Source organism: Ochotona curzoniae, unplaced genomic scaffold (assembly GCF_017591425.1).
Source record: "Ochotona curzoniae isolate NIBS_2020 unplaced genomic scaffold, NIBS_Ocur_1.0 contig_2325, whole genome shotgun sequence".
NCBI lineage: Eukaryota > Metazoa > Chordata > Mammalia > Lagomorpha > Ochotonidae > Ochotona > Ochotona curzoniae.
The window spans coordinates 135,066-152,843 of NW_024465423.1; the positions used below are offsets into that span (position 1 = coordinate 135,066).

Consider the following 17,778-nt stretch of genomic DNA (forward strand, 5'->3'; position numbering starts at 1 on the left):
AATGTTCCAGTTCCCTGGCAATAAGGGAAATCCAAATTAAGACATCCATGAGGTAACACCTAACACCAGTTAGATTGGCCCACATAAACAAGAACACCAACGACGCTTGCTGGCGAGGATGCAGGGAAAAGGGAACCCTACTCCACTGCTGGTGGAGCTGAAAATTGGTACAGCCTTTATGGAAATCAGTCTGGAGAACACTCAAACAACTCAAACTCTGCATACCATATGACCCAGCAATTTCACTCCTATGAATATACCCAAAACACCTGTTTTACGACAAACCAACATGCATCCCTATGTTCATTGCAGCACAATCAGTAATTGCAAAAACATGGAAGCAACCGAAATGCCCATCAGCAGAAGATTGGATAAGAAAGCATTGGTTCATCTACTCCATGGAATACTACTCAGCTATTAAAAAAAAAACAAAATGCAGTTCTTTGTGGCTAAATGGACCCAGCTGGAAAGTATAATGCTAAGGGAAATGAGTGAATCCCAAAAGATTAGATACCACATGTTTGCCTTGATTTAACCTGTAATTTTTTGTTTGGTTGTTTGTTATTTTTTGAACCACACCACAAGCAAATTTAGTTTAAAGGAGTTTCCACTTTATTGCCTGAGATATTCTTGTCACATGTACAGTCATAAACTCTAAAATCTTTAGGGAATATGGACAAAACAACCAGCTAATACAAGGTTCAATCACAAAAATGTATTTGGGGACATCACAGTACAGAATCCAGCTGTAACAATCAAAACACTGGGTTCACAGAGTAAAAATAGACCACAATCAGTAGAGCAGAAGAGATGTTACAAGCAACAAATACACACATCTAACAAAATGTGATCATTCAACAGTGTATTGCATTCATTGAGGGAGAAAGAATTGACTTTTCCACAAGCCTTAGAAAACTTGATCCTAATTTTCAGAAGCACTAAATCAGAGCACCCACGACTGCAAAAGTCATCATAGTATTTATCAATGAGCCAGATCTACAACCTGATGGCATCAAAGTCCTAGAGAAAAATACTGGTGACTGTGTAAAACTCAAGACTTATATGGAAAACATCAGAAATACAGGCAATAAAAATTTTAAAAAGCTTGATCACATCAAAATGACAAATTTTTACAACACAAAGAATACTTGCAGAATGTAAAGGTGCAAACAGATATCAGAAAAGCCTAGATAATTATATATTTGACCATGTGTTAATATCCATAAAATATAAAAGCTCAGGTAAGTCAAAAACAGTGGGACAAACATTCAGTTTAAGAAGTGGCAAAAGACACTGACACAAACATTTGAAATGATGAAATGTGAATGGCTAACACAACAGTAAAACCAAGTTGTCTAGACATTTGGGAGATGCAAATCAATAAAACCAATTTTTAGCCAATTTCTCAACTCCTCCTTTAGTTACAAAAGCTATCTTCTAAAGGCAAAACATAGAAACAAATAGCAACAAAACTAAGAGAAGGTGAACCATTAAATTATGATTTGCTATTTTGCTAGTATCATTTTTTTGAATATTTATTTTTATTATTATTTTTTTAATTGGAAAGGCAGATACACAGAGAGGAGAGACAGAGAGGAAGATCTTCCGTCAGATGATTCACTCCCCAAGTGAGCGCAACAGTCGACGCCATGCCGATCTAAAGCCAGGAGCCTCTTCTGGGTCTCCCACGCGGGTGCAGGGTCCCAAAGCCTTGGGCTGTCCTCAACTGCTTTCCCGGGCCACAGACAGGGAGCTGGAAGGGAAGCGGGGCTGCCGGGATTAGAACCAGCACCCATATGGGATCCCGGGCGTGCAAGGTGAGGACCTTAACCACTTGCCCCACCGCGCCAGGCCCTATTTTGGTAGTATCATAAAATATTCACAATGACTATTGGAATATTATTACATGGACTCTTGTATCCAGTGTATTGCAGACCATCTCGCCACGTGTCTTTATCCTAAATGTAAACCAGCATATGAGACATACACCTACATGTCCATAGCAGATCCAATCATAACAGCTAAGATTGACAATCAAATCATTTTCATGCCAAAAGACAGTAAATGGAACAGCTTCCTCTTTCTACCCTTTCACAAATGATAATATGGATTTCTTTTAATAGTTCTAAAATATTTCTATAATTTATACTGAAATTATTATCTTTTTTTCCTCAAAAACTGAGGAACCTGTTTTTTTAATAAAGCAGATCATGAATGTTACAAAGAGCTGCTGTTTTTGTTGTTGTTGTTGTTTGAAGATTTATCCATTTTTATTGCAAAGGCAGACATACAGAGAGGAGAAGAGACAGAGAGGAAGATTTCCGTCCAATGATTCACTCCCCAAGACACCACAATGGCCAGAGCTGCACCGATCAAAACCAGGAGCCAGGAACTTCTTGCAGGTCTCCCATGCAGATAGAGTTCCAGGGCTTTGGGCTGTAGTTGAGTGCTTTCCTAGGCCACGAGCAGGGAGCTGGATGGGAAGTGGAACTACCGGGATTAGAACCAGCACTCATATAAAATCCTAGTCTCTAGGTCATTGCTTCAGGCACTGAGTAACAATTGTTTACAAGCTATAAGTATAACAGGCTCTCATGCACTCTTTTATGTTATGACCTTAGCTGAAAAATAACTCTTTATTGATTAATTGCTACTTGGACCCCCTTTCTTCTGATATCATTTACAGATTTCAATTGCTTTCAAAGAATGTTTTCTCAGTAAATACACTTCTTTTTTCTCTGTCCTGATAGAAGTGCCTTCGGAATTGATGATAGGTCATAAACTATGAACATGTAATTTCAATTTGCTATTTTTAAAAGATATGGTTATTTTATTAAAATATCAGATTTCACAGAGAATCAGAGACAGTGAGATCTTCCTCTCTGCTGGTTCACCCCACAAATGATAGCAGCAGAAATCTGATCACATATAAAGCTTGGAGACAGCAGTCTGCTCAGACACGGATACTAGTCTGACTTTATATTTAACATTAGTAAAAGATGCTGATAGAGAAATCGTGGCTTCCAGGATTGCCTGCTGAAAGGAAGTGCACTGTGTCAAAGAAAGAAAAGGACAGACAATTATCCTGCACATAGCTGCCTGAAGCCCATGAATTCCAAGAGAGGAGATCTCAAGGGAAGGGAAATAAGGATGACGGCTTAGGTGTCAAAGATACAACCCAAAATATAGAAACCTAATTTACTGGATATGTTATTCAAATAGGCTTATGTCTAAAATACTGTATTTGTGGTTACTATATTCGTCCCATGGTTAAAATATCTGTTACTTGGAAACAACATGGAACTTAATTGATCTAGCCAGTGCATGTTAGCCAGTGTGTGTTGTTCAGTGCTGAAAATGTATATATTGAAATAACAATTGGTTTGAGAGTGAAAAGAATTATTTTTTTAGAAAAATGCTTTTTATTAGCAGTGTAATTATCATTTTATCATACAGTTCCATAGGCCCTGGGATTTTCCTTATCCCTTCCCTAGTAACCTGCTACCCTGTAGTGATTTCCCCAATATTATCACTAAATTATAGTTCTTCATACCCAATCATATGTCTATAATTGTAGGGATGGACAAGGGCAGAGTCCAGCATCCTATTTTCAAGATATGTAAGCAGTTTCATTGGGAGTGCATTTTTAGTCTGTAATTGTAGATGTATATTACATTGCATCCTCACATCTTGGTACGTTAAACTCCATTACACAGTCTCTCATTACACACATACATCCACTTAAATGAAAAGTCACAAAACAAAATTAACAACAGGAAGGAAAAAAAAAAGAAATTAACAACAGCATGAAATTAAATAACATGCTAATAAGTGACCAATGGGTCACTGAAGAAATGCAAAAGAAAATCAAAAGCCTTCTTGAACAAAATGATGCTGTCATATGATCTATGATTTATTGGTAATTTAGTCAGAACAAAATATTTAGTAGAGACAAAACTAATAAAAAAAATCAACATCCATGTAATATCATTTCCATTGATCTTTGTTGATGAAATGTAACTCCTGTACAACAAAAAATCCGTTTTTTTTTTTTTTGTTTTCTTTTTTATCCAGTCTACTAATCTATGACGTTTGATTAAGTTTAAGCTACTTACTTTCAGGGTTAATAGTATGGGTGGTCATATGTCTTGTTATTTTAGCAATGGGTTGTATTCTGTTGTTATTTTATTGGGATGTTCTTCACATTTGCCTTTGGTTTTGGTGGGCATTATTCATTTTCTCTGTCAAAAATACATCTTTAACTATAAGAACTAAATTGTTTCAAGCTTTCTTTACTACAGAAGAATGTTTATCTCAATTTCAAACATAAAAGTAAGCTCTTTCCAGTACAGCATCCTGGACTAAACATTTTTGGCTTTTAGAATCTTAAAAATGGGGCCCAGCTTCATGGCTTAGCCGAAGAAGTCCTCTCCTTGAACATGCCAGGATCCCATATGGTGCCGGTTCTCATCCCAGCAGCCCCACTTTCCATCCAGCTCTCTGCTTCTGGCCTGGGAAGGCAGTCAATGATGACCCAATGCTTTGGGATCTGCACCCACATGGAGACCTGGAGGAAGTTCCTGGCTCCTGGCTCTGAATTGGCATTGTTAGAGTTCAGGCTAAAGCCCCGGATGTCAGGGTGCAAGCTAGTCAACCCCCTAGAGAACAACAAAGAGTCTCATTGGCAATGCAAACTGCAAAAAGAGTTTATTGCGCCAGACCACACTTGGGGCACACAGGCCAGCCAAGCCGGGTGGTCAGACCCCCAGTAGCCCAAGACTGAAGCTTGTATAGGCCCTTTTGTGCTGGGAAATACATCAAAAGTAACAACCCTAGACATGTTCATCTTTATGGTCTTCAGGCACAGGCAGCCTGTTCTGTTACCATACCCATTATCTGATTGGCTCATCCATTCTTACGCCCTTATCTTCCTCCTGCTCCTGGAACTGGAGAAGAATTGTGCCCTTTCCCCTTGCTCTTGGGTTCACAAAGTTGCAGGATAGGAAAGAATAGATTTATCACTAAAGCTGAATTCTCCCAAGGTCCATGCGCCTCCTGGCCTAGCAAATAGCAGTTTTCTCTACACAAAGGAACATCACACTGCCCAAAAATAGCATTTCACCACATTCTAACAGCATAGCACCAGCGATTGTGGTCACTTGGAAAGTGAATCATTGGATAGAAGATATTCCTCTGTGTCTCTCCTCCTCTCTGTATATCTGACTTTGTAATAAAAATAGATAAAGACTCTCACAACTATGGAAGAATTCAGTGATGTTGGAATTATGGGGATGGAAGCAGATATAGGGAGTTAAGGTTTAGTTGAATGTTTATAGTACTTTCAGATATATAAAAAAGACACAAAGCACAGCTGCTTTGTACAAAAAACCTATTGCTCTTTAGGTAAAAGTCACATCCCAACTTTTATTAACAGGGCATTCCACAGGAAGTATATAAAGTGGATGACTCAGATGTCCCTCATCACAGGGAATCCAACTTTGTCAGAAGAATAGAGTCATTAATGCTCTTAATGCTTGTTACAGGCAGTTCGTTAGTTTCATCTTGATACTACTGAACATGCATCCCCTGCAATTCACACATAAGAATTAAACATTCCACCAATCAAAAAGATTTTTTCAAAAGACAATCTGATGAGAGCTACAGAATATTTATCTGAAAATGAGTTACAAAAGTGAATAAAATAATTGAATAAATTGGCCAAATATATTGATGTTATTAAGATAATATATGCATTACAAACAAAAATTCAATTTGGCAGCATGATGACTATGTAATCACGTGTAAAGCAATTTATGTTACTTTGCATGTCTCACTATATAGTATGAAAACAGCTACTACACATCACACTTGTTGCTGCTCCCTCTTATTTATCAGCAGAAGATTGGATAAGAAAGCTTTGGTTCATCTACTCCATGGAATACTACTCAGCTATTAAAAAAAAAAACAAAATGCAGTTCTTTGTGGCTAAATGGGCACAACTGGAAACTATAATGCTAAGGGAATTGAGCGAATCCCAAAAGATTAGATACCACATGTTTGCCTTGATTTAACCTGTAATTTTTTGTTTGGTTGTTTGTTATTTTTTGAACCTGTCATTGATACTGTCTCAACCCAGATGTTTCGAAGAATGGAACTTGCATTATTTTTAACATATTGTTTACCCAATACTATGTCAATTAATTCCATAATGTGGTATATTGATACTGAGGCCTTGTTGGGGCTTTTAACTGACCGGATCTTTACTCTGTTAGACCTATCTTCAGACCATATAAGGTCTCCCCAAGAGGCCACTGAACTTATCTGGACAATAAGACGCTGAACTTTATGCTAGGCATGTGTTTGCAAGCAATGAATCTCAACTGAACTTGAACTATGGTTATGCAACGAGGTGGAGGAATCCACCATGGGGGGAGGGGTATGGGAGGGGTGGGGGGAATCCCCATCGCCTATAAAACTGTACTACATAATACAATATAAGCAACAATAAAAAAAAGCTTAAAATAAGACTACACTGGCAAAATTAAAAGGACATTACAGAAACTATTATGCTCCAATACACATCACAGTCTCAGGGCACTATAGCTTCATATATTTGTTTACTGTAAAATATCAGGAAAGAGAAATATTTTCTGGAGGGCTCAAATCTTCACATCAGCTCACTCGACTCTGGATCATTGGCTGGCCTCAGAAAGCTTGGCGTCTGAGGCTGGTGAGGTCCCCAGGCCCAGTACCGGTGAAGTGGGCTGCTGCTCTGCTGCTCTATGAGTACAGTGGGCAAGGTGCCTGCCAGGAGTCTCAGGTGAGCTTAACACCTCTTGGCTGGCCGGACCTCCTCCCCAACCCTCCACCCAGATAATCTGTAATGACCTGTGGCTCAATCCCCTGCTGAACTCTCCCAGGAAGAATGTCAGATTCAAGAGGACCATTGCAGAAGTGGGGTGCATAGACCAGGGACTGGAGAATGAGCATTCCGTTGTGTTGGAGGCTGGGAGGCTGGGAAGCTGGAATCAGTATGGCAGCAGACCTCCTCCAGGCAGGAGATGTCCCCTCACCCGAGCCCTGCAGGGGACCCCTACACATGTATCACATAGGTGGGAGGTTTGAATGCTGCAAATCCTTCCCCTTTGCCATAACAGCTGGCGGGTCAACCCTCTTGCAGCCAGGCTTCCAGGATTCACCCACTTCTGCCTCTGCTTGACACAAAGGGTTTTACTCTGGTGCAAGTGGGTTTCACATCGGCCATCAGCATCCCAGCATGGCTGGGAGCATTGTCAAAGCCTGGGCTGTCTGCCTAGCAGATACACTGGGATTGTGCTGGGTCTGGTGCGGTTGGTGGACATTCTGGCTGTGCTGGCATCCAGCGGCAAGAGAGTAGGTCAACGAGAGCAGAAGCACAAGTGTCTGCATAATGGGGGCAGACTGCCAGGAGCACAGGAGCTCAAAATGCGACTGTGGTGGACATGGTAGCAGAGGCACGGGCTTGCAAGGCAGCTGGGATCACTTCAACACCCTGCATAACCTGCCTGGCTATCATGGAAGAATGAGCCCAGCTGGGGTTTGGGGAGCCACATGGAACACTGCTCTGTGTCTTGTCCCAGGGCTTTGCAAGAGGTAGAGCAAGATGAGGAGGAGGAGGGGGAAGAAGAGGAAGACCACTGAAATTTCCAGTGGCCCACACAGAGAATGAGACGTCCCTTATTGCCAGTGTTTGGGCCTGTCCTTTCTCCAAAGAGAAATGTGTCCCTCCACATCCCTCATTCCCCATCCCTCCACAGCCACTGAGAACACACTCTGTGACTATGAAGTGACACAGAACTTGAACGACGTGCTGTCCACAGGGGATTCCTTTGGCTTAGGTGGTGCTCACAGTGGCTGAGAGGCACAAATATATGCAAGGCGGGGTTAGAGGTTGTGCCTGAAATACCAACATCAGAAGCCTTAGGTGGTCTAGGGGTTCTGCACAGCTGGCCATTATATGGCATGACAGGTTGTACCCAGGCAGTGCTCCAAGATTAGTTATAGCTTCTGGAGCTGTAGGGTAGAATGGCTCCCTTAAAGCCAAGTGTGAGAACAGGCTATGCCACACATACAAGTTGGTTGTGAGGGCATGTGTCTTGTGGTGCCATAGCTCTGCAACTCTAAAATCCCAAAGCCACGGAGGCAACAAGCCAGGGAGCTTGTCGCTATCAATGTGAGAGAAAGCCTGCATCACTGCAGCATGTATCCATTTGCTCTGGCGCCTGGCCTGCAGCAGGGCATTTGTCCTTCCAATGACCTCTATAACCGTCTTCAGCAGGACCCAGTAAAGCATGCCGAGGAATTTATATGCCATGCCTCCCAGGTGGGAAGGATTCCTAAATGCGCTCTTAACACTATTCACACAGGGACCCTTGTGGGAATGTGTGGGGGACATATAACTTTACCTTCCAGGAAACTAGTACTTGGGTCTTTTCCCTGAATTAGGCACCTTTCTCTACATTGTACCTTATTTTGTACCTCGTAGTTTTACTTTCTTGGTGGCACATTGTACTGTTAATTAACAAACATTATCCTTCAGTTTGTTTGTTCATTCATGCACAAAAATGGTTTTCAATATTGATGAAAACCTATCTCAATCAACATATAAATATTGCTTTCTCACAAATTTTTGTGAAATTTTGTTTCTATCATTTTCATATCTTATCTCTAATTCTTCAACTTTGTCTCAGAAAAAATCAGTATTTAATGTAAGCATTATATTTAAATGTTATACCATGATTTATGGGTTTACTGCTGGTGGGTGCCAGGCCAGGATTGTATTCATGCTTGGAGCCCCAGTTCCAGCCACCATGTCCACACAATGATTTGTCCATGGGCCAGCCCGTACTCCAGACATTTCCCTTCATGGTGAGTTCAACAAGTGGGTATGTTTGGAGTGCTGGTTGAACCTGGGGCCTGGGCCAGGCCCCACCTGATGCCATCCTGATGTGGGGGATGGGATTAGGGCCAAGGGCTAACTTGGGACCTGGGGTTTAAACTTCCACCTGCCTAAAGGCTGCTGAGTAGTACCAGGCCAGGATCGTTACCATGCCCAGAGCCTTGATTCCAGTCACCACGTCCACATAGTGATCTGTACATGAGCAGCCAGTGCACCATTTGGCACCAGGCTCTGCCTGCTGAGTGTCCAGTGGCCAACTCTGGGGTTTGGGGCTTTGAATTGCTGCTTAGGTAGCTACGTATTAAGCCCATTCTGCTTCTGGGATGTGAATCAATCCTCACGACTTCCAACAACAGAGTAACTTTTCCTTTGAAGGTAAGGAAGGGTAATGAGTAGGTTAGAGGAGAAGGACCACATGTTTTTTTATAGATAGGACTGATTAACCTAACTCCTTTAAATACTGTGTAGTACTTTTAATCACTGAACAATGATGAGCACCAAACACCAGTCCATGCAAAAGCTACGGCTTGGGAGATTATGTAGCAGGACCATAGTAATGGATCAGGAATAGGGTCATGTTAGACGTAGCCATGAGATTAACTAGCACACAAGAGAACCACATCCAGTTGTAGATTCTGGGGTGGATGTGTGGGACAAACCCTGTGGAAATACTAACCCTACTAGGTAGATGAAGAGTTGAAGGGGTGATGGAGTAAACTAGGTGTGAGCAAGGAGCATGCCTTCACTTAGGTAAAGCAACCAATAACAGTCTGGACTGGTCAAGGCAGCAGCACTCTAATGTGCATCCTGAATAGAGTGAGAGGTGGGCAGGACTACAATATTCACCAGCGTATACAAGGCCAAACAGAAGGCCAGACTTCGCATGGCACTGGCCTAGAACCCAAAGGCACTTATGGGAACTGGTTCTGGGAGTGAATTAAGTGGAGGAACTTGGGAAACTCCCCTGATGAGTCATAGCTCCCACTGGTGAACCTGTGGGTCAGAACGGCGGGTTGGAAAAGCTGGGCAAAGTAGCTCCAGTGGCTGGCTAATGTGTGGATTGGTAATGGAATGGAGTGGACTGGGCAGAATTGAGTAAACCTTAGCCCACAAGTGAAACTAGAAACCAGCATAGAGCACAGGTTATGCTAAGCTAGAATCTTTCACCTATTGGTCTGCTTGAGCCAGAACGCTAAACCACAGTGTCTATGGCAGAAACCGGGACAAGAGAAAAGCTGAGCCAAGCAGTGTCAGAGCAACCACTGGCATGCATGTAATCTATGGCTGGGAACAGGCCTGGTTGTGGAGTCAAGGAGACACCCTAACTGGGTTGAGGTTCCCACTAAGGAGGATTGTGTTGGAATGCGGGCTGTGTTCAGGATATGGTTGTAGTTTCCTTTGGCACAAGAACTGGGACTGGATGCACCAAGCAGGGCTAGACTCCAACACTGTCTTGTGCTCTGGAGGACCAGGGTAGATGTGGGATGCACTGGGTCTCAACCACTGCTGAGCCATGTGTGAGCTGTATGTGGATATTGACAACCCGTGGCTGGGTTGAAGCATCAAACAGTAAGATCCAGGTTGTGTTGAAGAATAGTCAGCAAAAGCCACTGTTCCTGTTAGGACAGGAGGCGAAATGAGTAGTGCTGGCCCATGAACCCACTGGCATGCCCAAAATCTGGCATTGGCAGGGGTTCTGATGGAGGAGCTTGGGCAAATCCTCTGACAAGACACAGACCAGGCAGGTAAGTGCAAAAAGCATGATAGGAAACAGCCCAGAACAGGCCACAGAAGGTTACCCACTGGCATACATTTGGCATGGGTCGGAACAGACCAGGCGGAATCAGTTCATGTCATCCACTGGCAAATCCAAGCATCAGAGTGGGGTGTGGGTCGAGCCAGGTTCAGTCACGAGAAAAAAAAAAAAAAAAACAAAACAGTGCACATTACAGAATGGCAAGGTGAGGCTGCCATTGTGTGAACACAGCACCCAAGAAGCACGGGTGAGAACCAGGAATGGAAGGAGCAGAGTGGGCAGGAGGAATAAGAGCGTGTGTTCACTTGCTGCACAGCTCCTCCCGCAGGAGAGCATGAGCTGCGAAGGAAGCAGACCAGACAAGGCAGGGTTACAACACCTGTTTGTCTCATGTGCCCTAGATCAGGCAAATGCCAAGATGGACTGATTGTTCCTGCTGGTGAAAAAAAAATATGAGTGGGTGAGGATTGTTTGGGCTTAGCCACAGCATCAGCTGGCAGAAGCTGGCTGGGGACTGATTCTGTCAAGTTACACTGCAGAAACACCTGGAGAGTGCATAATCTGGGAATAGGAGTGGCCTAGAAAGTAAATAGTGGGATACTCCCTATTGGTTTGCCTCTACCACAGGAGAGCATGGAAACTAGGAGAGGGGTTGGGGTGGCTAGACAGAAAGGCACCCAACAATATTGGTGTGGGCTAGATAGTGGAGCTAGTTAGATGGAATTAGGTTTCAATGTCCATTGACATGTATGGGAGCTGAATGGGATGTGAGACAGAATGGACTAGTCTGCTGTACATACTGGCAAATCAGGGAAGGGGGTAGGCCTGGTGGTTGACTAGAACTAGGCTGCAGCTCTCACTGGCTTACGTGAGGGCCGAGTATGTGCTTGGCAGAAACAGGCTGTATTGCAACACCGATTGGTTCCAGTGGAAGTCGGGGCTGGTAAAAGAACCAACCCAGCAATTGCAATCACTAGCTAAGTGGAGCGATGGACTGTGCCGGGCCCTGTATTTCCTAGTAAATACAAGAATCTGGTCTGAAAACACCTCAGACAAAGTTTGTTTGGTGATATTCCCCAATGGAACTGCTGGACTCAGAATCCTAACCATGAAGAGATAGAGGGCAGAACAAGTGTATCAACCACTTCAGCCATATGTTGGCAGTGAAAAACAGGGCAAACAGAGACTCTTAAGATGGATTGTGTCAATCAGTGGATTCTTCAACAATCTCATTGTGCTTGGAGTGGGAGACTAGCAGCGATTCATAACCAGTGAACTATCACAACCCCTCGAGCAAGAATCTCAGAGCATGCTCCACATCTGTGACCTGGGGTAGGTGGGAAATTGGGTTGGGCTTCACCCTTATAACCCCCTTTTCCTCAGATTCATGAAGGAAAAAATGCAGAAATAAAAGCATTAACCACTTTGCTGAAATTTCCTTGTACTTTTTTCTCTAATTAACTATGTAAAGATTTCCAAAAATATAATAAAAAGTGAAAAATAAAAATAGAACTAAAATATAGAGCTGAGAGATTAATACATAATTTATGCTGTGCATGACTGAAATTGCTTCCAGGCTTCCTAACATTTTTCCAATGTTCCTATAACATTTTCAATACATTTATATTCCCCAGGTGAAGTATTTAATAGGTTAACATTGTGGCCTCTTAAATTTAGATTTGTACTCTTGTAAGGTGGCATTTAATCTTTCATATATATTAAAAATCATGAAAAAATGTTTATGAGAAATTCTATTGTCATTGTTTCTTGAAAACCACTGACAAAATCAGTAATACAGTTAAGATTTCAAAAAAAGAAAAAAAACAAAAATCAATACCTCAAGGATTTTTGTGCATGCTGGTATTTAAGACATTGTTGCCTATATTCAGATATCAGCACACTTTCTATTCTACCAAATTGAGGACTTGTTGGCTATCCCACCAAGAGTGAATAATCCAGCCATCACAATCATGGGAATAATCTACTCCAAATGAAACCAGGGCATGGAAGGCTTACTTTTAATATCGTGTAATTAGCAAATCAATTCACATGAACTAAGACAGAGATCCTGGAAGTCAATCAATAGTTAAGTGTATGTAAAAATTGTGATTTTTATCCACTATAAAATATTACAAACTCATAAATATGACAACTGGGGTTTGTGCAGCAAGGAAGAAGGCTAATCCTTTGACTGTAGTGCTGGCCTCCCATATGCACAGTAGTCTACTCCTGGCTGCTCCATTTCCAATGTAACTCCCTGATTTGGGCCTGGGAAGCAGCAGGGGCTAGACGTAATACTTTTGGTCCCTGCCCCCATGTGGGAAGTCTGTAAAAAGTTCCTGATGACTGTATATTGGTATCAGTTCTGACCCTTATCACTAATCCCTTATTTGGAGCATTTTATCACAAGGCTTCTGTTGTAGGTGCTGGACTAGACACAGAAGAACTCCAAACATCCCTGCTTCCTCTTTTCTCTCTGCTTCCAATACAAAAGTTGTTTTGAAATACATATTTTGAAATACATATTCTGGCACTGGTATTTGAGGGCAGGCTTAACCCATCTCTACAATGGTCTTAGTCCAAAAACTGTACAGAAAAGCACATCCCAGGCTTGGAACAGGAACTTTCATGTGAACTTGATCTACATTTCTTTTCCCAGTCTCTCGTGGAATCACTGGAACACACACAACATCCACGCCACAGAATTTATTGTATTAGGTTGGGTTAACACAGCTGTTCCCAACTGGCACTTGAGGTCTGTATCTTCCTTCCGTCATGTGGCAGACAAGCTCATATATTCCATACCAGGGTTTTCAGGGTTTTTACACATCTCCAACAGATACCATTCTAAATGAAAAGCTCTCTGAAACACACAAATTCTTAAGGACACATGTCTGCCTCAGAACAACACTAAATGTGTATCAAAATGGAAAGGATCTGTGTAGAAAGCTATCCAAAACTCACGTGTGACTTTTCATTAGTGTGGCTTTTCACAATGAGAGAGATTAAAATCAGCTTGCCCTTATTCCAGAGCAACTGCTAGTGTTCACTGAAGGAATACATGGTCCAAGAAAACTAAAATATAAGGACATCTATTATTAAAAACTAAACTCCTAATGTGTCTTAGTGCAAAAACACAACCTTAATATTCATGAATATTTCTGAAATCAGTAGTGAAAGAAACTTAGATGAAACACAAACATAACTTGCTGGTATTGAGCTAGAGATCAACTTGACATAGATGGCCAGGAATATGTCTATTAAAGTGAAGTGATGCTTCAAATTTATTTAGTACCTGCGTGGGTGGCCACAAAGCGTGCCTACATGTGTGTGTTCACACACAACCATGAGCCAGTTTGTCAGAAAATCCCTTTTTTCTCCACTAAACCTCAGGTAAACCCTTTGGGAATTAAGGGACCATGTTCCTACACACAAGCTCTTACCCAAGGTCAAGGACTGCTCATCACTTTCTCCATTCCATCTCCAGCTGCCTGAGTCCCAAGGTGATATGGCAAATATCCTTGTAGATTATCTGTTAGGAATAAGGAGAAATTAGCTCACTGTTAAGTTGCCCCAGAACTTCCGACATGCATTTAGAATTTCCCCCAGTGTGCAACCATCTCAGCAATCCTGCTACAGTCTACAATGTCGTGGTGTACAAGCCAGTTGAAAACGCTGACACTGATGTTATACGCCATGCTCCTTGGATCTTCACTCATATAACCCTGAAGCCACTTAATTGGAGAGGAACAATATGCTCTATAGCCTAAGGGATGAGAATGCAAAACAGAGCCGGATCAAATCACCAGTTACCTGTCACCCATGTCAAATATCCAGTCTCTGAGTAACATCTCACCATTGATGTTAGCTTGATATTCCTTAACAATCACTGTGTTAGAGAAGTAAGGATTGCTGCAGAAGAACAAGCTGATCTTGAAGCGATACCTGGGATGCTTGAGTTTGACCACCTGTCAGGATAAGATGGAGCATGCTGATTTTTCACCAGTGAGCCTCCTTTCAACTGTTCTAAACTATTGTTACTCACAGTGCCTTCTGCATAAGACTAGGCTGAGGCTCAAGGAACTGACCTATAGGTTGGTCATGTAGCTAAGGATGTCTTTGAGATATCTGGAAATGGTTCAAAAACTACATATCAAGGATCTTGCACAAGAAAAACTCTGTGAGCTTGTGTGTGCGTGTTTCTGTGCAAGAGAGCCAAAAGCAAGGTCAAAATGGAAAGAACAGGCAGTGCAAAGGAGAAATCTTTTTTTGTTGGATGCGCCTTAAAATATTGTTACATACATCTTCTGTCTTCCAAGACTTGTCCGGATATTTATTTTTCACAGCTCATAGGAAATAAAGGAAGAGCAAGTGTCACAGTCTCAGGGCTGTTTAAACATACAACAGAATCATCAATATCGAACTTGAGTCCCATCATGTGGGACTAGAATTCAGACCTACACATTGCACAGCTGGGTTATTAATATTACTGAATCACAATGTCCCAATACATCCTCAAATAATAGCTCCTGCTACATGTTAATCTTTAAGTGGTGGACAAAAGGAGGGCCTCTGTCCTCAGTATAGTGAGAGCCCTGATCCTTGTGAGCTAAGGATGAACTGCCATCGAGCACTTCATACCTCTGTGTGCCACAGGTTCTTACTGGCAACCTGGCAGCAATGGCAAAGACAAGAATCCCGTTTCTCTGGCAGGATCCACTCTGAGCTGGTGCTTCCTTTGAGAGCCACCTCAGGCATCACAGTTATTGGCAGTAGTCTTTCAACCAGTTGTCAGTGACTGGGCTGGAGAATGGTTCTGTTACCTGAAAGTCTCCAACACAGGCAAGACTGTGCTTTCAAAGAACCTTCCTTCCAAGTTGGAGGAATACCTTGACAATTGGTGGACTTATACATAACAGTGTAGGTTCAGTCAACATGCCCTCCAGGCCTCCCTAGAGTGTTTTAAAGTGCTGTGGAGGAAATTCATTTTCCTCACAATAGACACTTTTTCATGGTGATGCATTTCCTCAATGCTAACTAGGTAAATGGCTACACTCGCGACTGTGACTCAGCACATGAAAGAGCACAACTTTAGAGCAGAAGCCAGGGATGTTGGGGATGATCATCCCTCTGTGTTCCATTAGTATATTGTGTCTCTGCTTCATTCAGCTTCTTTTTTTTTTTAATTTAATACCTTTTTTTTTAAATTTAATCGCTTTTTTTCTTTTTTCCTATGTTTTTAATTGTTAATAACATTTTATCATGTGATACAGTTTTCTAGGCACTGGGATTCCCCCACCCCTGCCAGAACCCTCCCCCCATGGTGGATTCCTCCACCTTTTTGCATTACCACAGTTCAAGTTCATTTGAGATTCCTTCATTGCAAGCATATACCTAGCATAGAGTCCAGCATCTTATTGTCCTGATAAGATAAGCAGCTTCTGTGGTAGACCTTCTCTGGTCTAAAGGTAGAGCTAACAGAGTAAAGGCTTGGTCAGTTAAAAGCCTCAACAAAACATCAGTATACAATGTTATGGAATTAATTGACATATTATTGAGTAAATAATATATTAAAAATAATGCAAGTTCAATTGTTCGAAACACATGTGTTGAGACAGTATCAATGACAGGTTCAAAAACAAGCAAACAAACCAACCAAAAATATCAGGTTAAATTAAGGCAAGCATGTGGTATCTAACCTTTTGGGATTCACTCATTTTGCCTTAGCATTTTAGTTTCCAGTTGTGCCCATTTAGCCACAAAGAGCTGCATTTTGATTTTTTTACTAGCTGAGTAGTATTCCATGGAGTAGATGAACCAAAGCTTTCTTATCCAGTCTTCTGCTGATGGGCAATTCATGTTTTGGCAATTACTGATTGTGCTGCTATGAACATAGGGGTGCATGTAGGTTTGTCATGAAACAGGTGTTTTGGGTATATTCCTAGGAGTGCTATTGCTGGATCATATTGTATGCAGATTTTGAGTTTTTTAGGTGTTCTCCATACTGATTTCCATAAAGGTACCAACCTGCAGCCCCACGAGCAGAGGAGTAGGGTTCCCTTTTCCCCACATCCTCGCCAACAAGTATCGTTGGTGTTCTTTTTTATATGGACCAATCTTACTAGTGTTAGGTGGTATCTCATCGATGTCTTAATTTGCATTTCCCTTATTGCCAGGAACTGGAGCATTTTTTCATATGTTTGTTTGTGCTTGTTCCTTTGTGAAAACTTTGCCCATTTCTCATGCCCATTTCTTGAGTGGCTTGTTTGTTTTGGTGTTTTGGTTGTTTTGGAGTTCTTTTCATATTCTGGAGATTAGCCCTTTATCCACTACATAGTGCTCAAAGATCTTCTCCCATTCTGTGGGTTGCTTTTATACTTTGCTGATTGTTTTCCTTGCTGCACAGAAGCTTCTTAGTTTGATGGGGACCCATTTGTTTATTTGTTTATTCTGTTCTTAACTGCTATTGCTTTTGGTGTCCCTCTTAGAAAGTCAGGACCTACTCCTAGGTCTTGCAGGGTGTTTCCTACATTTTCTTGCAAGAGTTTGAAGGTTTCTGGATGAAGGTTTAATTCTTTTATCCATGTAGATTGGATCTTAGTGTATGGTGATAGATGCAGATCTATCGTTTTGTTTCTGCAGGCTATCAGCCAGTTTTCCCAACAACATTTACTGAAGAGGCCTTCCCATTTGTTTACACTGTCATTGGTCTTTTTGTTAAAGATTATTTGGCTGTATCTGTGTTGGCTCCATTTTGGTGTTTCTATTCTGTCCCATTGATCTTCCTCTCTATTTTTGTGCCAGTGCCAGGCTGTTTTGATAACCACTGCTCTATAGTATGACCAGAGGTCCGGAACTGTGATCCCCCATGCTAACTTCTTGCTCTTTAGGATGGTTCTACAAGTTCATGTTTTTTTGTGTTTCCAGGTGAACTTTTGAATCATTGTGTCCAGTTCCATAAAGAATGTTTTGAGCAATTTGATTGGAATTGCGTTGAAAATGTATATTGCTTGTGGTAGTATAGACATTTTAATGATATTGATTTTACCTATCCAGGAGCATGGGAAGTTATTCCATCTTTTGA

The 17,778-nt window shown here is 41.8% G+C and overlaps 1 protein-coding gene across 1 annotated transcript in view; it reads right to left on the reverse strand.

Annotated features, from left to right (window-relative positions):
• LOC121152125 (probable histone-lysine N-methyltransferase PRDM7) overlaps positions 1–16,766 on the reverse strand; it is a gene marked incomplete at its 3' end in the record, with an annotated part of 131,306 nt that extends 114,540 nt beyond the window's left edge. The window contains exons 1-2 of the mRNA XM_040974013.1: positions 16,722–16,766; positions 14,508–14,662 (exon numbers count right to left, since the gene is read on the reverse strand). Of these exons, the coding sequence (XP_040829947.1) occupies positions 14,508–14,662; positions 16,722–16,766 (200 nt within the window). The remainder of the gene's footprint in view (positions 1–14,507; positions 14,663–16,721) is intronic.
• Between the last annotated feature and the right edge of the window lie 1,012 nt (positions 16,767–17,778).